General features: G+C 40.0%; 1 protein-coding gene across 3 annotated transcripts in view; it reads left to right on the top strand.

Moving 5' to 3' along the window:
• The window catches only part of syde2 (synapse defective 1, Rho GTPase, homolog 2 (C. elegans)), a 45283-nt gene extending 25327 nt beyond the window's left edge, over nt 1-19956 (top strand). For 2 of the 3 annotated variants that reach the window (XM_038715254.1, XM_038715256.1), the window contains exons 5-8: nt 2789-2915; nt 11743-11924; nt 12605-12836; nt 16391-19956. In XM_038715254.1, coding sequence (XP_038571182.1) covers nt 2789-2915; nt 11743-11924; nt 12605-12836; nt 16391-17094 — 1245 coding nt within the window. In that variant the 3' untranslated portion in view covers nt 17095-19956. Of the gene's footprint in view, nt 1-2788; nt 2916-11742; nt 11944-12604; nt 12837-16390 lie in introns of those variants that run through there. The other variant, XM_038715255.1, reaches the window with a different exon arrangement.
• The last annotated feature ends 2494 nt before the right edge of the window (nt 19957-22450 follow it).

Below are 22450 nucleotides of genomic sequence, written 5' to 3'. Positions count from 1 at the left end.
TAACTATTAATCAATTATTTTGAGTTGACTTCTTAATGACCATAAGCTCAAAGGGCCACTTGGCTCTGCTTCTCAGCAGTAGATCTCTTACAGTGTTCATCTTTTGTTCAACAGAAGGATAAAAATTCGTAAAACAGTATTTTAGTTTCTTTGTGCATAAGAAAAGACAAATGTATTACTACGCTCCTTGAAAAGGCATACAGATGTGCGTATCTAATTTATCTCTGCGTTTTAACCTGTGGCTTTTCTGTTTATGCGCCGCTATTCAATTCAGTTATGGTAATCTCCATCATGATGAGATCGCCATTTTGACTTTTATGGAAACGTGACTTGGGCTTATTCAGACATGAGACGATGTATAAAATTGCCACCACATTTATACTAAAAGGGGCTTACAGTAATTACAGTTTTATTTTAGTTTAGAGCTGCAGCTACTTTTATAATCAATTAACCATTTATGTGATTTTTTAGAAAATAACCAGCAGATTTCATCGATAATTAAAATAATCATTAGGTGCAGCCCTACGTTTGTTCTTGGTTACAATTGTTGTGTTTGTGTCATCATGCACTTAGGTTTGCATACATGCATGTCTTCCATGCATGTCTTCCTCTGCTCTTCCGTTATATTTACGTACACATGTGGGGGATGGGTAAATCGTGCAGGAAAGGCATTCTGTCATTTTGTCATGAAGGTGAGATCATTATTTCCCTGCTGGTGTCTATTAGAAAGGTGGGTCATGTTTAGAGGAAGTAGACAGCTTGGTGGGCTGACTTTGGTCCAACACTCAAGAGCATTAGTGCGGTTAAATGCATTTTCTTTCTTTCCTTTCGTCTCCTTTCATGTTTCTATAAAGTCTTTAAGCTGATCCCAGACCAAAAAAGAAAAAAAACTGATCCCATCACTGGTTTTAAAGTCACTGACCATCAGCATTCCTGTCGAGGAAACTCGTTTGGTTTCGTGGTCATTGTGTCTGCCTTATTCTGCATATAGGTCTTGGCTGGTGCTGCCTGTTGTGTTGCCCGGCAGCCAAAGTGCAAGCCCTCTTTTTTGCTAACAGCTGTTCCCGGCTTGTGCTCAGCTCTCCCCCAAAGAGAGACTCTTTTTTTTTCTGAATGGACTTGTTGTTCATTGTGCCCAGTGACTTCTGTTTACTCTCGCACAAAGGCAAATCCCTGCCTAATCTGTCGTCCTCTCTCCCTCTCGTGTGAGGTTTAGAAAACACTGCTAAAGAAGAACTCACAAATAGTTGGTCTGGTGGGGAGACATTATAGTGCTCCTACGCTGGAGCCCGGAAAGGCCAGCAGTGTGTGTGTACTAATGTGTGTATTTGTGTGACACCGGACCCGACCCGCCATTCACAGCCCACTGACTTAACACGTTACCAGGACAACCACACCAGTGGGTCTGCTATGCCACATACCAGACAGACACATGTAGGAGAAATTATGGTATGTCTGTAGCCAAGCCTAATCCCAACATAACAAGGAGACCATTGGTGCCAAGTTTCAACTATCAAATGTCAACATCTTGAGGAAATTGTTAAGAGTTCTTTAGGTCACACTCTGGAGGATTAGGTAAAGAAACATTGATGGTTTATTGCATAGTGCTTCCATTTTCTTTAATGCTGAGCTGTCAGCTGGGATTTTATGATAGCTCTATGTTTATCCATTCAGTCATAAGGATGTGACACTTTTATCACACCTCTGAGTGTAGTTTGGCAAAACACAGAGCACATTTTCCTTTGTTCACATTCAGATAAGCCAAGTGATGACTATGCTCACAGATGTATTGAAAATGATGCCACATTCTACTTTTTCAGAAATTTAAAATTCACAGCGGTGTTTTATAGCCACGTTTTGTAAGAAGAAACCATTTATAAGCAATAAAGCACACTGTTGATGATTTCAATCTACTCGGGAATTTTACCGCTACTGCCTTACTTGACTTATCATTTGCAAACTTTAGATATAGATAGATTAGACATTGCTGTGTAACCTACTATTATTGAGATAATTGAGTCAGTTTGCCACTCTTTTTAATACGGTTAGCATTGTTTTTTTAGCACAACTAACAAATCTTAGTCTTGCTTTTAATACTCTTCTTACAAATCAAAAAGTCTGTCTCTAGCTGGTGGTCACCCATGTCAAGTTGAGTTTTATTTGTTTGTGTCAGGGCTTTACAATCTTCTATACTCACTTCGGATAGGAAAACTTGGAAAAATAAAGTGAGAATCCTCATGAAGAGCAACAGTGGATGTACATTCAACAGAGTAGACAGAAGTAGCAGTAGCAAAATTGCAATATCGATTACAATGGTAAGTATATAAAGAGTACAATATAAGTTATGTATAGTAAATAAGTAATAGTAACAGTAATAAGTCAGTCCATTCATTGGCATTTGACAGTTACTGTTAGAAAAACTGTGACCTGGGATTTTAGTGTGACACCCTCTGCACTGGAGTATTTTGGTCCGTATTGATTGTGTTGTTCTGTAAATATCAAAGCAGCTTGTAGCAGCCTGGTGCCATTCCACACTTGGCCTCTTGATAACATTATATATACAATATATAAAATGTACTCAGTTGTTCAAATAAGCTGCCATTTTGTAAAGATGAAACAGGCTAGAATCTTTAGACACATGTTTTTTTCTGTGAAAGTAGTTTTGACTTCTGTCCAGCATATTGTTTAAGTGCAGAGGTAGAACTTGATTGTTAGGGTTGTAAAAATGTCTGCCTCTCCGTCAAATGTTTTGTTTACTTGACCTACTTGTGTGTCTGTGTGTTTCCAGGTTGTGGGTCTCTACCGCCTGTGTGGATCTGCAGCCGTCAAGAAGGAGCTACGTGAGGCGTTTGAGAGAGACAGCTACGCCGTGGAGCTGTGTGAAAACACGTATCCTGACGTTAACGTCATCACAGGTAAACTGATCGCTGGTAAAAGAGAACATAAGATGCTAACAAAGCACAGGGTCACCGCACATACTCACTATAATTAGGAAGTTGTTATTTAACTAGATGGCTTTACTAAAGAGCGTTGGTGTCGCTCTGGTCTCAGGATACTCGGTTTGCCTGCAAAGTACCCTCTTCCCCGTACTACATTAGGATATTAAATGATTATTTTCTAATTGAATTGTTTCGTCCATAAAATTTCAAAAACTAGTGACATGCAAACCTCAAAAAGACAAAGCAAAGCAGCAAATCCTTACATTTGAGAAGCCGGAAACAGTCGATTTGTTGGCATTTTTGCTTAAAAAAATTAATTAAAAGATAAATCAATTACTTATTTTTTCATTGTAGCTCTGGTTATAGATTTGACCTGTCAAAGTCAGTTCTGTCATAAAGCAGAAGCAGTTTTGTGGAAAGAGAGGCACCCATGTATGAGTTATGTGTTATAAAAATATACATTATATTGAATTAGATCAATAATTTTTAAATCTCAATGTCATCCATCTCTGAGAAGATTGTTTTTACTTTTATTTATTATGGTAGTAATGAAACTTTATTTATACAGACTCTTTTAGGCAAAAGTTAGAAGAAGAAGAAAAATAAGTTAAGCACATCTACATGAAAAATAAAACAAACAGGACGTTAACTCAAATGGAATCTGGATTTAGTATTGATCCAGTCCCTGTCCCAGTAAACGTGTCTGAACTGGTGTGTCCGCTGCAGATGGGTCAGCACATGAGTGTGTGAGGCTGTTCATAGTAAAAGCATTCCAGCAGTCAACTAACAGTATAGGATGGTGCCTGAGGGAAGGGCCCCTACACACACACACAAATCACAAACCATGCTGTACATTCAGGTCATTCTTTCTCCTTCAGGTTTGTGGTTGAGACATGCTCTGTACTGTCCCTTCTAGTTCACGTTTTAGTCAAGTCAGAAGGCTTTCTTTTTTTCAAATATAAAGACCCCTGACTATAATGTAAGTGCTGAAGTTGTTTTGTTGTCCCACAGACAGGGCTGCAAATTTTATGTCCTATTATTTAAAGCTAATAATTTAAATGCCACTCCGATAACTGTGAGTTGTCACTTTTTTCCGCTCGGTTGCTGTGAAATTAAAAATGGAAACAGTGAGTAACAGTGCATCTCACCGTCTCCAGCTTACCAAAACAGCCTTGTCATTGGATTGAGTAATGGTTCCAGCAGTGCGACAAATGAGGGGGGATGCAAAGATGTAGAAAATGACTTTGTCATGATTTTTGTTTCTCCCACAAAAAGAGGAAGACCATGGAAACCTCTGGGCATTGTAGGGGTTGCTGTTGGTTTTGGGAAGAGGCCCCGCATAGGCGTCGTCCTATCATGCCTGCTTTGATCCACATGCATTTGCATGGCAGGGCAAAGAACACAGTTAACAGTTGAGCGAGTTAGAGAAAAAAAGGGCCTGCACCAGAGTGGATTGTTGGTTTTTGCTCGCTGCCTAAATTTGCTCCACCATGCGAGTTGCTGTTGCAGATGGGCCTGAGTGAGTGGAAGTGGACAGGGAGAGGGGGAGGGGGAAGGAAGGCAGATAAGGGGTGTGTGCTGCAAAAATGTCCATCTGTGATACAATCATGGGTTTAGTCTTAAAACATACTTTCCTGAAACATTTGGAAAAAATCTTACTTTTCCTTGTTCGTATTTGCATTTTAATCTCCTCATGTTTCAAGAAAAACCTTTGAATTTGAAATTAAAATGGAAGTGAGATGTCCCCTAATGTTGCATCATCTACTTCTTTTGAATGTAAAGGCTGAGTATTGAATTAAAATGGTGGAGTCAGACTGGAAGCTAATGAATGAACAGCAAACGGATGAAGTAAGTGAGCTGACGTATCACATGGCTAATTTAAAATCAGAGGTAGTGAAAAGGATTATCCAGGGATCAGAGTTCAATCCAAAGCTTGCAAAACATGCTCAGTACGGGGCCCTCACAATTCACTCAAAAGAACCAGAAAGGTTTTATCAACATAAGCAACATGCTGTCAATCTTCAACAGTTTGTGTTTAGTAGTTAGTCTTTCTGATCTGTAATTAATTTACATTTATTCATTTAGCTGATGCTTTTATCCAAAGCGACTTACAATTACTATATATATCAGAGGTTGCATGCCCCGGAGCAACTAGGGGTTAAGTGTCTTGCTCAGGGACACATTGGTGTTTCACACATAATCTGTTTATTACACTTTCTATGAACACGTATGACACTTTCAAAATAGTCTGATGTATATTGGGTGTTGTGGAATTGGACCAGAGGGTTTCATGGCCTCCATCGACTCCTGGCAATCAACCAAGAACTCACCAGGGTCAGGGATCAATTTGTTTTTCATTTTACTTTGTTTGTAAATAAGTGTTGAAAGTGCTATTATTCTCAACTACTTTAATCTGCACACTACATGTACCAAATATTTGTGACCTTAGTGTCCCTTATTCATTTGTTAAGAGACGCAAATTAGAGCAGGGGATTTTAAGCTTTCAGACACTTTGGATATGGACTGCAAAAGAGACTACATCTCAGTTGTGCCTCTAATGTTTAATAAATTCAATGTAGATTAAGTACAAGAATTAAAAAGGATCATCCAGAAAATAACCCCTTGTAAACTTGTTTTTTTGTACAGATTGAACTAACAAGATATAACGTGTTAATTAGTGAGCTTTAGAGATGCTGGTAGGCAGATGTTACATTTTGAAGGAGCTTGGCTAGCTGGTTCCCTCTCTTTATGCTAAGCTAAGTAGAAGTTTCTTTAGAGCATTTAGACATGAGCTGTGCAAAAGAGACTAGTAATCAATATCAGAAAGATTTCCGAACTATTTAGTCCATTCAGTGTAGAATAAATGCAAGAATCTAAACATAGATTTAATTTAACTACTTCAAAACATCTACTTGATTAGTGGCATTGTTGAATTGAGGTTTAATTCAGTCCCAGTTGTGGCATTTAATAATGGTTCTCAGTAGCCCCTTGTCTTGTCATAAAGTTTTAACAGAACAAACAAATAAAACAAACTCAAAATATCAGATGATGTTTTTCGCTTCACAGTTCCTTACCAGGTCGTGTGGTAATGGATGCAAGTCAGTAAGAAGCAAGTCTTACAGAGCTATTTGGCAGCTTTGATTGTGACATCAGCAGTTACTTCAGTCACATCAGCGCCAAAGGAGCACTCAACATCAGCAGTATAACCTGTGTTTTTTAAAACATAAGCTTTACGTCACAATTTATTTACAGAGTGTTCCTGGTTGGATAAAACCAATGCAGAATGAATCACTGTGAAAAATTTGGGTTTTAGAGGACACATTAGCGATCTTCACTAATAATTAAGCCTTTGGCTCAACCTGTTTTGGCCTTTGTGTGTAAACAAAGATCCTAAAGTGATCCAGTGATGGGAAACTGGTTCAGATATCTGTCCTCAGAAAATGAAACCAGTGTGTCCCAAGCTCTGCTGGCTGAAAGCTTAGCACAGTTATTGATTCTAGTTTGTGGTCTTTAATTCGTCTTGCCTGACTTTTCCATTGCCTACTTCCCAACTTTACCCCCCCACCCCTGGTAGTACTCCAGTGAAGACATGGAAAGTCATTAACAAGTGCCCCCTTTGTTGCCGAACAAACACAGATGGTATTTGGCTCACGCATGGGGGATTAACTGAACCCTGGGCTGGCCATGGAAGCAGGCAAGCACTTTACAAAGAGCTACAGGCCTGTGTGGGTGTCAGAATATTTCTTGAACTGAGGGTCGGGAATCAAAAACAGGTCGCAGGCGTATTTCTGATGAATCTATATTTGCCATGAGAGCACCACTGTTTACAGAGTTAGGAATGGGGTCTGCTCACTTTGGGTTACAGGGGGCTACGTAAAAGTTGAAGAAACCACAGCAGAAGGCTTTACCATGCCACCGGACAAGATTGCAACATACACATCTCCTCTGGCCCCCCCTAGTGCTGTGGGGGCGTGCAGGACGGCAGGGAGGCGCAGGACGGAGAACAAACCCCCATTTGTTCTCCAGTCGAAGCGTTGACTACAGCACTGACAAGAGGAGTGACCTTCCGCTTTGTTTGAACAAGAGGTCAAAAGGTAGAGCCATGTCCCAGTGCATTGTGTGCCTTGTAGTGTTTGGTGGCACATTTGAAACATTGAGTCTGAATTGATTAGAAAGAAACATTTACATGAAAATACGATCATCTGCAGCTTTAATTACATGTTTTGAAGCATTGTTTCAGGAGCTTGTTTTTCTTTATTGTTAAGCTGCTTTTGATTGCTGGACTTGTTCTACTGTTTGGACTTAATCAGCCTTACATGTTGGTGGACATAAATGTATGTGTAGTTTGTATCTCTGTTGCCAAAGCCAAAGCCCACCAGCTTAAATGTGAGAGAACAGACACTCAGCGTGTGCTTGTTGTCAGCTTGTCTGTGAAGGAAAGTGAAGCACCTGCAGGGGAAGCACACCTGTTCACCCCTGAGCCCATGACCTTGTGTGTGTGTGTGTGTGTGTGTGTGTGTGTGTGTGTGTGTGTGTGTGTGTGTGAGAATCAGGCACCAACAGGGGCTAAGACACAAAAGTAAACACTTGCACTGACTCATAGCAAGCTAATGATTTACCTGAATGGCTGTATTCTCCTCACTTCAGACAAACACAAGCACATGTGCCCATGCACGTACACACGGTTTGACTGACTAGTGTATTTTTAAAATGATTAAAAAGGATAAGAGCCTAAATATGTATGCTAAAGTCATTGCATGTGAGACATAAAGAGGATGGTTTATTTCATGAAGCATTGCTAACATACTACATCTATCATCTATATACAACCCTGCTGTTGTTGTATATAGATGATCTGCCTCACAGCACAGGGAAGGTCAGAAGGTTTGCCATGCTTGAGTTTCCATTTTGAGGGGGAAAAACAGGTCAAATGATACCTATCTGCATTTTATTTGCACACTTGCTTAACAAAAAAACACTTTGCTGAGATAAGGATAAAAACACATGGCTCACTTTGACTTCCAGGCAGTCTGCTTTCCTGCGATGAAACTAGTAGATTATTATTATCTCAGTAAAGTCTCAGTTAAGATTCACAACGGGAAGCTGGGGGATGTCCACAAAGCATTTCTGTGTAATCTGTTTTGGAAACCAGAATGTCTAGAGGAGCATTAAGAAGAGTGAATGTATCTTGTGTTTTTGTGTCCTTATCGCGTTCGACTCATACCAGATTTCATGCCAAAACTGATGAAGATAAATTCTAAAAGAAGCATTCAAGAATGTGAATCAGAAGTGAAAACAAACATGCCGCCACAGATCAGCTACGCTGTCTCACAGGGCACAGGGGACATGTTTAATTACAGGGGCATTTTATGAAGTTGAAGTGCCTGTTTGCCTGAAGCCATGTTAAAGTCTGACCCTGCTGACTTAGAGCTGTCATTGTGTGGGTCTACCTGCGATGGGAGCGCTGACATTGTACGCCAGTGAGCTTGTTTGGGTATGAGATGTTTTTCTTCAGAGCCACCACACACTGCCTCAGGAATGCACAACATCTCTCTCTGCGTCTGTGTTAGTGTGTGTGTATGTGTGTGTGTGTGTTTCTCTGCTGGTGTCAGGACCTGTTGAATCTTGAGTACAGAGAATAGAGTTGTCGAGGCGCTTCCAAAGCAAGATAACAGTTGTAATTTTTTCTGTTGAGATGGTAGCTGGCACAAATGGTGCATTATTTTTTATTTACGTTTTATTCAAGTATTTATTTTTCTTGTAGAGACAGCTTCACAGCATGGAATAATCTACAAATAGCTGAATTCAAAATACATGTGCAACAATTGAAAACACATTCAATACATAAAACGATTTGCAAAGAAAACACCATAAAAGTAGCAGTGGGTCCAAATTTCATGGCAATTCATCCAACCTGTGACTGAGTGCATAACTGATCACTCTTCCAAAACTGTTTCAATTCACATGAAATGATGCCAGTTATGATCTATTTTGAGTTATATAGAAACATACAAAGGTAAACAGGAAGTAGTGGGAAACACCATTTGACACCTGTAAAGAGTGATGACAGCATTTCACACATTTTTACCAGTTGAATTCTTTGTGAAATGTTTTGCGGGATTGTGATGAGGGATTTCATCAGTAAATCTAAAACTAACAGTAGTTCATTCTACCGAGTTTTTATTTGGGCTGACTGCTCCTGTGCAGACACTGAACCTCATGCTAATCTGAGACTTTATAGTGTGTCAATGAACTGAATTTAGATCCTTCTTTCACTCTCTAATCCTTTTTTCAAAAGATCTTGTGCCGATGTAGCAGTTGGAAAGGAAAACTGGACTTCCATGTGTCATCACCTAAAAACACAGATATTTAAGGTTCATTTTAAAACATTTGTCTGTCCACTTTATTATCCAGAGATTAATGGAGTGATGGACAGAGAATGCCAGTTAGGAATAGACTGAAAATCTTTAAGCCTTCAGGCTCCCTTAAAGAGCAGAGCTGGGACTTACCAGGATTAAAAAGTGAGCGTGTTAAGTTGTGCCCTTCGTTCTATTTACTGGGCCTGAAGGATGTCAGTGGATTTAGAGTGAATGTATTGTAAAGTTTGCTGTAAATAGAAGGCAAGAGGAAAAACTCCTCGGGTGTATGGGAGATAATCCAGCGATGTAGAAGTGATAAAGTAGGAGTTCCTATTTACAGCATCCTGGTTGGAATCAGTTACAAAAGTTCAAGGGATTGTGCCACTACCTTGGGGAATTTTTATAGTGTTGTTGTGTTTGCTATAATCAGTGTATGTGTTCATAGAGAGTACTACAACAAAGTGATTTTATTTGTCATGTTACATTTTTCTGACATTTACTGCCGTGTGGCCAGTCCTAGTCTATGCCCAGCTATTCGCCTGATGGCTGACAAGGCATGTCAGCTACGTAGCAGATAACTATTGTTATCTGTGTTGAAATAACAAATTATCTTATAAATGTTATGTTGCATTGATAAGCAGGAGATCAGTTGAGAGTAAACTGTCAAGCATATAAAAAATACACATAGCTGTTTTTAGAAGTAACTGATCTTAGCTGAATGTGAAAGGTGTGGTTGGTTCAATGCAGATGTATTGATATATGTTGAGTAAATATAGTATCTGATTGCAGCAGCACAACACAAGTGACCTGCTTGAACTGGTTCACAGGTCCATTTGCAACTCATTTTTTGTTGTAAATTGGCTGACATCAGGTCTGTCAAACCGATTTTACACATCAAAGTCTGTTCACATGTCTTCGGGAGAATTAAGTAGCATGTAGTAGTTCAGGCAGGGACCGAATTCATTTAGAGTCACATGTTTCATTTACTCTCCATTTGGCGCTCATTCAGTCTGCGTACAGCTACGCTGAATTCTGCATCCATGCTGCTACACTGTTGCCTGCTTTCAGAAATTGAACTCCCTCCACCTCCACAGCCTCTTGCTGTATAAGCATTTAATCGTACATGAATATTTAATGTTTAACCATGTGTTCATGTTCATTAAATGTGTACCTCAGGATTTGCCAAGGGAATTTGTGAGCTAGGGGACAGTTTGTGTGCTCAGCTTGCTCTGATTTGTTCTGGGACATCACGTGAGCACACTGGTGAACTAAAATGCATATTGCTACAACAGATGGTTAAAACCTTGATATGAGTGTCATATGTGAGAGTCACATCAACTCACATCAAGCCTTTTGTGGCTCCATAGGGGGCTGCGTGATGTCTGATAAGCTGCCTCAAGTGATGTCACTTGAGTCACTGTCTGTTGAGGCTGAAGACTACTAGTAAGCACACCTGACCCTCTGACTTAAGTGTCTGCGGTTGCATTGTGGGTAATGTAAGCACCAGATTTTGAGAAGAAGAATGCGTGGAATAAAAGAAGACAATATCTTTTGTCCTGCTTTATCGATTTTGATCCATTTCTTTGTCTGTGTCTATTGTGAGTCTGACAGTGTTATAGGAGTGCAATGCTAAATCTGTCAAGTGTGTGTGTTTTGCATTTCTTAATGGTTTGACAAACAGTATACTTAATTTGCTGATCATTGTAGTGACATTAACCCTTAAGTCAAATAAAATGTTATACTTGTTACTCTTCAAAGACATTCAGTGTGTATTAGTTTGGAGCATAACCAATATTGCTGATCACACAACCCCCAGCTGTCTCTGTAAACTGATCCAGCTTCATGCATAGGGAAAAGAAAGCAGACACTCACCACAAAGAGCTGTCACCCTGCCAAGAGCCTTTCTTATTCCTGTATTTGTTCTTTTTTTCACCCTTTGCCTTTGATGAAAAGACATGCCAGCAATATTTCAGGGGCTTAGTGGAGACAGACAGTGTGGGTTTCATGTTTTTCTCGTAGCTTTTTCGCCTGAACTTCGTCAGGCTGAAGTCACAGGTGTGAACGCGCCGTCACAGACACCAGGCCCCCCCCCCAATACTTTTGGCTTCCAAATCACGCCCGAATCCAATCAGGCATCTCAGCAGACACTACAGGTTCACCCGAGGAAACAATGGGACCTCAATTTGAAGCCAAGAGAGTGCATCAAGTTCAGTGTTTTAAAAGAGATGGGAAATAAAAGCTTTTTCAACGACAAGGCTTGATGAAGATATATCATCAGTGCTTGTGTCAATAAAAATAAATATTTCCTCAGTTCAAGTGTGGGAACACTGAATGACCCTCCACAACAAAACTCGTTTACTGGGATATTTACTGGCCAATTTAACATCCAGTCCATCTGCAGCAGTTTATCTCATGCTCTATTCTCTTTTTCTCCCATTTTTCAGGAGTACTGAAGGACTACCTGCGAGAGCTGCCCTACCCTCTGATCACTAAGAACCTGTATGAGGCAGTGTTGGAGACTATGGTCACGAGGCCTCTGCGAATGGGAGCAGCGGGCTGCGAGAATGAACAGGCTGACTCGGAGTACACTGTCAGCCTACTGGACAACCTGCCAGAGGTGGAGAGGGTGAGGAGGAAGACACACTGTAAATACCCTGCTCCCCTAGAGATCACTGCTGTTTAACTATTACATAGACTTTTACATCATCATACATTTACAGGTGATATTAGTGGTTTTCTGTACACCTTCAGATAAATGAGAAAAGAACTCAAGATGGAAACTCAAGTCTGTGATTATTTGGGGCAGATACCAATATCAGTATTTTAGAATTTAACAATCCAGTAATGAAATACGGGCCAAGATTCTATTTTTTCATAACACACAACAATAGCAATAGCATTTTGAAGTATTCCATTGTGACCCACAGTATGTACTCTAATGTATGAACATTTTACAGTTGAAATGTAAACATGTCAGTTCTCTCTGAGGAGAAACTATGTAATAGTGACATTACTTACTTTAGCCTCAAGACATGTTTAATCTGTGATGCTATAGATGACTACTATAGGTGTTCTATGACTAAGGTTTACTGCTCCTATTTTGCCAAGAAAGCATCTTTAAGTCACACAGAATCTTTCTTCAATTCTTACAAGAAATACTATTTACTGCTACAAATAGCTTGATGACGTACATTTACAGTGTAGCTCTGCTGCTGCTGCCAGTGGTACTCCCGCAGCTACTAATCATAATAATAACATGTGTTATTTGTCTGTGTGTGTGTGTGTGTGTGTGTGTGTGTACATCAGATGACACTGCGGCGGCTTCTTGACCACCTTAAGTTGGTAGCGTCCTACCAGGAAGTGAACAAGATGACGTGTCAGAACCTGGCAGTATGTTTCGGCCCGGTGCTGCTCAGCCAGCGTCAGGATGCGTCCTGCCACACGAACCGAGTCTTTATTGACTCAGAGGAGTTGGCTAGCGCACTGCACTTCAAAAAACACATCGAAGTCCTGCACTACCTGCTGCAGCTCTGGCCAGGTGAGTCATCTTTTTTGTCTAGTCAAAATTAGTGAATAAATTCTGTTATTTTGTTGTGTTAAACACAGTTCTACCAGGTATTTTGGTTTGAAAAATATTCTTTCTGCTTGAGGGTCTTGTACAAATCAGTACCAGCTCTGCGGTTCCGCTCTATAAAGGGCTGTTAAAGGGCTGGGCTTCTTTGATCCTTGAGATTATCCACAACTGGCACAAGTACAGCTCTGATGCCATTTGCCACCATCTGTTGGCTCCTCAGAGATGAAACTCTCCACAGAGTGCTCCATCATGGCAGAGTGAGCCAATCAGAGCCAAGCCAGTAAGCCCCAATGCAAACCAAACTTTCGAGGCGTGGCCCCATGTCTTAAGATAAATCACCAACCAAGGACAGATACCAGACAGATACCCAGTACCCACTTCCCTCAACACAGGTCATCTGTCTGCCGGCACAGCTGTTCTCTGCTAGCTGCAGCTGTCTGCTCAGTGTGAGATATGAAGGAACCCAAAGATTATTCAGGAAGGAGTCGAGAATGATGAAAAAGAGCTGCAGGCAGGGTAAAATGTGTATTCGTCACAGAAACCAATTTGATATTTTTTAACCTTTAAAATTTTGTGTTCATGGTGTCTTCAATTAAAAGAAGAATAAAAATAACTATTCAGTGGCTTCTGTAATTCAGTTAGTCTCAGCTACTTTAGAAAATGAAGCAAAACATTGCTAAATGGACCAGTGTGCATTCCTGTAGTAGTTTTCCTCTGTAGGTTATTAATATTATTTTTTAATTCATTATTAATTCATTATTATCATCAAAGACTGTTTGAAAATCCATTATACAATTTAAATTTGCACGGCCGTCCTTCCAAAACAGAGCCTGCTTACGTATCTTAATTGAAAGAAAGTTGTTTTTCGAGTGCAATGATGAGTTTGTCTCGGGGCAAACTTTTTTAAAAGTTTATACGCATGCAGTATTTCAAAAGGTCTTTTTGAAGTGTTGATAACATCCCGTTGGACCAACTTTACCCCTGAAAGATTCAAATCCATAGGGCTCTTCCCTGTAACCTGCAGCTTTCACCAGATCTGCTGACGGATGTCTGAAGAAGAACTGACTCTGTGTCTGGTCTGGCCTCTAAATACATCCTCAGACTCCCACATTGAACCAATTCTGTGTAAACCGCTGAAGTTGAGCACCCTCCACCCTCCTTTTCATCAACTGGGGAAGAAACACTCAGAGGAAAACTAAGTGCAGCAACTGAATAAGTCAGCATTTGTGAATCCTATAATTGCAGGTAGCCTGGTGAAGTACAAGTGGAATTTCAAAAGATAAACAAAAAAGTGCTAAGATATTTTCGGTTAGAAGATAGCGTATACATGCAGACAATGACAGAGGGCGTTAGGGTCAAGTGGTCTGAAGAAAATAGTTTTTAATCTTCTGTAGAAGCCTGCACATGTTCTGCACTCCTGTCTGCAACTGATGTCACCAGGATGGTGCTTATAATTACCTATAAAACCTTGACAAAGGTTACAGTCCAGGTTCAAGCCTTTGTTTACACCCTCAGTGACATCTCCATTCTGCCCGCTTCCCCAGCTCAGAGCGGAGGATGCCTGGACTGTAATTAAAGACATTCCAGGCTTAACCTTAGCCCTCAGCCCCTGAAGCCTTACCCTAACATTTCACAATCATTATGGGGTATTTTCAGCCGCCTCTTCACACCTCTCAGACACATACTCAACCCTCCAAGGCATTGTTGCTCAGGCCTCAGTTGTGCATGTCTGTGGGCAAGTGCAAGGACATCAGACAATATTTACAGGACGTGTGAGAGAGTATGAGCATATGCGTGTTGAAGAGGTTGCCAACTATAAGTGTGAGCAGATGGTTAGACAGACAGAATGACAGGAAGAAGAGGAGAATGTATGTGTTTGTGATGCGTGGGTGTGCATTTGAGTGTATCTTGTTATTGTGCTTGTGTGCAGGGATAACACTTTCAAATTTACCAGCTATACTTTTTTCAACGCACTTTAAGAAAAGCCCAAATGATCATATAATTTACATTTTGCCCATTGTAACACAATTTGCGGTATTTTTGTCTGCTTTAGGATTTTTTCCTCTGCTGCAAGCTAATATTTTTAATCATGTCATCAGTGAATAATGTCTGAAATTAAATGACATGTTGCCTCTTAATGGAGGGTAATTTCTGTTTGTTTTAGGTGATAAATGCTTTAGCCGCAGGTCAGGAGAGTTGCAAGGCGTGCAAGTGCTGCACATAAATACTGTATCAGCAACTGCCACTTCAGATGAATGAGTTTTTATTCATCAACATTTTTGTTTTAAGGCCCCTTAAGGATAATAGATTTCAAGGTCCTCTTTCATACCCCATGGACAAAATAAATAGTTTTATGTTGTACCTCTTGTACATGGCTTACAGTCCAGACTTTAACACTTTTTGTTTCTTTCCAATCCAGTAAGCTAGCGGCGTCAACAAGTGTAGGTACACAGAGATAAAGACAGACAGGTAACCGGACTGTGCTGGTTGTGTTGGAGTGCTCACTGTTACTTTTTTCAAGGCACAGTCAGATGAATCATCCATGTCCAAAGAGGGTTTCAGTTTAGTTAATTTTTAAGTTTGGTTTAGTCAACAAATAGTACAGATGGATGGCATCAGAGTCACAGAGTGCGGTGGTGTGACTTCAGCATGTGTTTGCCTGACTTTGAGCACAGCATGGCATGGTCATATTTGGATTATTTTGGCAGGGCGCTTGTCAAATAACAGGGCTCCCACAGTTTATATCAGATATCTTTGTTGCTGTGAGGTTCACTCAGACAAATCTGTTGTCTTTTGTAAATAGTAGGAATCAGTTGTGTTACAAAATTAATAATAATAATTTGTGTTGTTTTCAAGGCATGTTTTTTTAATGTCAGTTTGTAAATGTCAGTTTTTACCAAAAGGGGTTCAGATTGCACAAATTACAAAAACTAATATTTTGTGTGATTTTTGTGCCTATTATTTGAAATTTATCTAATTTTTGTGGCACAAAAATTACATAAAAAAATGTAATAGCAGCAATATTATCCATAGACAATATCCAGGATGATCCACAAACCTCACTGATACTAGTTTTCACTGGAACTACCAAACTACCAAAGAAATTGTCCCTATGAAAATTGGGGATTGTGGCAAAAAACTTCAAGAAATCTCAACTCTATCACAAAGCTAGATACCACTAGGGGTATAAGAGAAATGTGTTATTTTATCTTTTGTAATGAACTAACCCTTCAAACAAATATTTCAACATTTTGGGATAATATTTATATTATTTTTTCCAAAAGTAAAAACTACCCAACAGCTCCTCCCCCTAGTTTCCCGTCTTTATGCTATGCTAAGCTAACCAGCTGCTGGCTGTAGCTACATATTTACTATACAGACTCGTATAACTCATGGCAAGAAAGCAAATCGTTATTCCCAAAATGTAGAACTTTTCCTTTGAAGATATTAATCAAAATGGACTGTATATGTGACTAACTCTGCCTTTCTTTTGTCTCTCTTCCTGTCTGCTCCTCCAGTTGTGGACCCATATGGCCAGTCCTCTTCCCAGCCCCCTGCAGCTTCTTTGGCTCCGGCCTCATCTGACCTGCTGTCAGTTCCTCCATTACGGCGAAGAAAAGAGCGGCCCCAGGTCCTGAACCTTACTGAAGCGGAAATGGCGGGTGTTCTGCGGCCCAAACCGGGGCGCCTGGACAGTCCCAGCAACCGCTACGCCGGTGACTGGAGCGGCTGTGGCGAGAGCTACTTCCCTTGCGAAATTCTGCTGCCTCCCAGCAAAGAGGAGGCAGACTATGATGACGTTCCCTCTGAGGACACAGAGGCAGCTGAGGAGGGCCAGGAGAAGCCTGAGTATGCAGAGGAAGATGAAGGGCACAAGGTCACAAGCCCTGCGTCTGATCCTGCTGAGCCGGAGCAACCTCATCGAGAGGTGGTGGTGAAGGAGGAGGAAAAGGAGCAAGAGAAGGAGGAGAATCAAGTAGAGAGTGATAGTTCAGGCAGTGGGCAGCCATTAGAGGACAGGGAGGAGAAAAGGGTGTGCGACCACATCCTTCCCCCTCGTCTGCCCAAAGAGCACACCTACCAGGCTTACATGAAGATCCAGGATATCAGCCCTGTGTTGAGCAACAGGGTTAACCTGAGAGACCTGCAGGAGAGCATCGACACTCTGATAGGAAACCTGGAGAGAGAGCTCAACAAAAACAAGCTCAACGTTGGATACTGACTCCTCCCACAGTGACACACACATACCCACTCACACACTCATATTGCCTGATGAGGTTTGGGGAAGACCTTTTTTACTGATCACAGTGCTTCAGGATATAGCCACAGTGTTTCCATGGAGATCCTGTGACATCACCATGGCAGTGGAGCAGTGCTGCTGTGAAAAACCTAAAGGATGAGATGAGAAGAAATGTAACGGGGCACTTCTGGCATTTGTACCTTACCCATAGACATTCCGTAATGTTTGTATTTACTTTATGTTGTTGTTGTTGGTTTGTTTCAGTCCGGTTCTGTGTTCCATGTTGTTATTGTTGCTTCTCTTCTTATTAGAAGAACCCATTGACCCCTCAGGGGTTTAAAAGGTGCCTTAATTGTGTGAAGGTGGTACGTCAAGAGGAAAATCCACCCTGATATAAAATGTTTCCCCTCATATGGTGTTGATACAGTGTTGCCAACCAACACGATCACCTCTATAATGTTATGAAGAGTTGTTTTTACATCGAAAAAGGCTGCAGTATGTTATATTTTTTAAGAGATACAAATCCACCCTGGGTACAATGGGGTTCTACTCATGCAAACATTTAATCTGTGATACTCATGCCAACAATTGTGGAGCAAAGTGATAATAAACAAGTATTCACTTTTTAAAAATTGACCATTTGCATACCAATGCTTCCAGAGTTTCCCACCAAAGTATTATCTTGGCAGGCTTCTGAAACAGCATTTAAATATTGAACTTACTGGACAGGAAAACATCTGGGATGCATTAGGCCTTTCAGTTAAGAATTGGTTTTCAGCTAAAATATGTAATTGGGTAATTCAATTAATAAAAAAATGTTCAAAGAAAACACCACCATCCTGTTGGTTCTATAGTCAAGGCTGGCCCTCTATCACTTTAGGCAGTTTAAGAAATATGTTCCGATATTTTATTCAACCCAACTGTTATCAACCAGAACATTAGTCTAGGCTGAATGGGATTTGTTCCTGACTACAAACTAGCTCATACAGTCTGTTTACATGCTCAGAAAACAATAATACAGTGTTTAGTAATACAAACCAAGATCATATGTGTACATTCTGTTTTAGGGTGGATTTCCTTTTTTTAAGGCAGCAGAGAGCTTTTGTTATTGAGGTATGAAACACTAAATGTTGTACAACATTAATGCACTTATGAGGCAGGCAGTAGTGTAGATTGTCATTATAGTTCATGCAGTAAAAAATATCATGGCTGTGGACTGAATTGAGGAAGAAACAGCTGCCACTGAAACCTCCTTTTAAGGATAAATATGATACAAGATAAGGGTAATAACACTCTTATCTCTGTTCATACAAAGCTGTACAGTAGAGATGTATTTATCTTAAGCAGGCAACTAAAACAGAGAAAATGTATGTCATGTGACATCATTCATTTTAGGCTTAAAAGAAGTCCAACCTTTTGGGAAATGTGCTTATTGACTTTCTTGCTGAGAAGGAGATGAGATGATTGAGAGAAGATTGATACCACTCTCTAACTTGGTGTCAGTCATCACATCTACCTCTCTGCAAGAAGAGGTATAATCTCAAGATGTCAGACTGATCAAAGTCAAATAAAACAAAGTCACCTTTCTGCATTTCCCAGCTTTTGGTAAAACCATGAAATACACAGCCCAAATGTGAAGCACAATTTTCAGAGCAGCAGTGTAAACTGTTAGTGGAGGGCTTCTGTTAGTACGACTTAGCTAGCTGCCTAAATCGACAAAGGACGTTTTCAGCAATCCAGGGATTCAGAATGATCAGTATTTAACCTATATGTATGTGTATATAATTATATAAATGTATTCGGAGTATATTATTTTTACAGCTTCTATTTCAATGGTGTATTTAAATACTTCTAAAGACCTCTTAGTGTTGACTTGTAGCAATAGTTGCTTTTCCTCCCTTTAAGCTACCTGTACACATTTTAATGTGCTGGACTAATGGTACAATTTTAGCTGTAAAATATATGATAATATCGTGATCTTGCAGAAAAAGTGATATTGTTATTTTTATTGTATTGTGTATATATTTGACATTGTGTCTCTAGTGGACTAAGCTGTGTTCATGATTTTTGGTGTTTTTTTTTTTAAATGTACTGAACTTTGCATGGTCAAAAGCTTTACTGACATAAACAAGGCTCTTTCTCATTTGCTTTTGTATTTTATATTTATGGGTAAAAAGACTTATCTAGAAATGTATGCTTGTTTGTTCGTCACCCTGTTTCCCCAATAGACACATTGGCTGCATTGGTCAAGCTTTTCTCTAGAGGACTTAAAGGCAGACAGTGATTCAGTTTTTATATTATATATTTTTCACTATTGTTCCACACCTCACCCACCTACATGGTAATCTCTTCACGGTCACGCTGTGCTGTCAGTCTGAGCTGGTCTGGTGTAAGTGAGTTTCAGCAGGGTTCCTTTCAAACCATCTGTCTGCCCGGGCAACACAAAAAGAACCAGGGCATCATTTACAGTACAGTATAGAAACTAACATGGAGCATCACCTGTAGTTTGATCTAATTTCTTCAAATGTTGATGTGGATTTCTGCTCTCTGATACACTCTTCCCATAGTTTTTCCTCACCTATGGCTGAATTATACTCTTCAGGCATCCCTGTCTGTTTTATCATCCTCTCACCTCCCACCTTCTCATCTCTCTGTCACTAAATATAAACACCTGCATAATTTGTCTGTGCATTACATCCTGGATGGTTAATGTTTCTGTCTTGTCTTCTTTGTCCTTTGGAGAGAAAATGTCACATGGACAGCATCACTAAACAAAACAGAAAAATGCTTTGTATTGATCCTGAGAAATGTATGGTCATAATAAAGTATATTATTTTACATTCACACAGGAACTGTGTATTTTTGTGCCAGGTTCAGAAAGTCCCTCACTGGTTGTCTGGGAAGGTTCTCAGTCATCCAGGTCATAGTTATCCAAGGAAGGTTAAAGTCAAGGGCAACTGTATTGGGTTGAAGATCCCTCACTGGTTCTTGGTTTCAGCTTCTATCTGGTGAGGATGTAACTGGGCTTTAATCTCACATTTTCATATTTTTAATACATTAATAGTACATTTTCCACACATCATGGTTGTAGTTGCAATATCACCTTTCCTTCACACTAATTTTTTACTACCCAGAATCAAATCCTCAATAAAACTCATTTGAGCTAAAGCTTCACTGACACTGGAACAGGATTTCACAGATCTGATTATGCAGCTGTTTTCTGTGCTAAAAGAGTAACTGGGTTTGCACAGTCAGAATAAATCTTTAGTGCACGGTTAACACGGTTCTCACTCCTACACACACGGACAAGCCTGGAATTCATTCATAAAAAATGTTATGACAATTTTTTATAAAAACACATGTGGTATGCTGCATGTGGCCCAGTAATCATATCACTCTTGTTGAAATAACTTGCACCGCAGCCACACTTTCCCAAACTATTCTAAACGCTGTCTTTGTTTTATTGAAAACCATTGGAAAAACATGACCTTAACTTCAGGAAACTGGACTGTTGTTTTGTAGATCCATCTCTTTGCTGTGGGAGCATTGTAACACAGCCTCATCAGAGAACAGATAAATATGTCAGGGAATTGCCCTTGTTGGCTTGTGGGAATCTCCCAGAAAGACTTCCAGCTTCAGGGACATTCCCAGGACGCAGCTGCATTTAGCCATCCGCTGCTGGAAGGCTGCAGTCTCACTGTGGCTCCAAAAACCAACATTACCAGGAGCACTCGTGAGATATATACAATTAACATAAACTTAGAATATGCACCAAAGGTAGATTCCAAGACAGTTTGCTGAAACAGTTAAAGGTCATTTTAATGTGAAGCATTTTTCCAAAATGAGATCTAAAATCAGGACCATGAAAACTGTACCCAAGCGGGTCCAGCTGAGGTGATACACATCTCTGGCAGTTAGCATGAGAAGCCAGAGCAGCCGCAGGCTTTTCAGCACTAACAGGTTTTAAGCCTTGTTTGATGTCACTACTGTAGGTTCACATCGTGTTTTTATGGCTTCTTTGAAAAGGTATGATTAAGCTTTAGGGTACAGAATGTACACATACCTGCCTGCGCCCTGCAGCTCTGTTTTTTAAGTCAAGAAAAAAAAACATTTAACTGCACTAAATCTCCATAAACATTCAGACTGTAATGTTGTGGAGATGGAGCCAAATATTTGACTGACAGATCAAAAATGTATATAATTTTAAATGCAGAGAATAATGTTTTCTTCCGCTCAAGTTATTTTGGGTCTCTAACAATAGAAAAGGATTTACTCAACGTAATATATCTATTTCTTAAAGTCCATCTTAAAACATCTGGGAAAAAAAGGTTTTATATTTAGACTCAGGTGCTTACTCTAAATGTGCCAAGTGCAAAAGCAATTCTCTCAGTCCCAATAAAAGCAAGAGTGAAATTCCATATGAAGACAGAAGTAGACATAATAACGCTGAGCTTGTTTGGATAGTCAGGGTCGCCACTTGATATCAGGCCGTCTGTTGGAGTGAACTGAGCTAAATTTTGTTCATTTCTAATTTGGGAGAGAGAAGAGATATGGGTCTCTTTAGGTAAACATCCTTGACAGCCACCTGCATGTGAAACCAGACCTTTTCTCCCCTTCTTCTTCTCTCTTCTGTTCCCCTAATCTCTGCTGACCTTTGAGTCGGTATCATGGCTGCAAGTCAACCAGCCAACCACAAAACACACGGTCTTTGTTTTAGATTTTCTTTTTTCGTTATAGTGTAGCGTTAACTGTCACAATAAAGTCCAAAGGTCTGGGGTGATTGGACCTTTGGTCAGCTTACCTGCTGAGTGATTAGACGTCATAGCAGACATTTAAAATTATCTATGTGACATTAAAGTAAAGCTGTTGGTGATATAAAGCTAAAATAACTGGCAAGCAACATGTTGTCTGCAGCACTGATCACATTAGGACAGTAGTCCTTGAAAAATCCAAACAGCATGTTGTTTTTATATTATGCTTTGTAAGCCTTACTGTTTCCCATGACAATGTTCAATAAGGGATGTGGAAATCTTTCTCAGCTCCAGGTTTATCAAGAAGTGTGTAGTCAAGGTGAAAAGTCTAATCTTATTAAAATAAAAACACACCAAGAACTAAGGTTCTTCAGGTAAGAAACAAAGGATCAATTTATTTCACATCCAAAAGGCGGAAAAATTCATTTAAACGTTTTGCTCATGAGACATGCACCTGGGCTTAAGCATATACATTTATTGTATATACATTTATTCAGATACATTTGTAGGCCTTTTGACCACAATTAGTTGATGAGTTTATTGAAAACACCTGCCTCTGACCACCTTCCTCCTGACTGGCCTTTGCC

The sequence above is a fragment of the Micropterus salmoides genome, unplaced genomic scaffold (genome assembly GCF_014851395.1).
Source record: "Micropterus salmoides isolate LMB-PRFRI ecotype aquatic unplaced genomic scaffold, ASM1485139v1 Ms_hic_scaffold_13, whole genome shotgun sequence".
NCBI lineage: Eukaryota > Metazoa > Chordata > Actinopteri > Centrarchiformes > Centrarchidae > Micropterus > Micropterus salmoides.
Note: the sequence above shows the minus strand (reverse complement) of the source record. Positions and strands in the feature narration are given on the sequence as shown.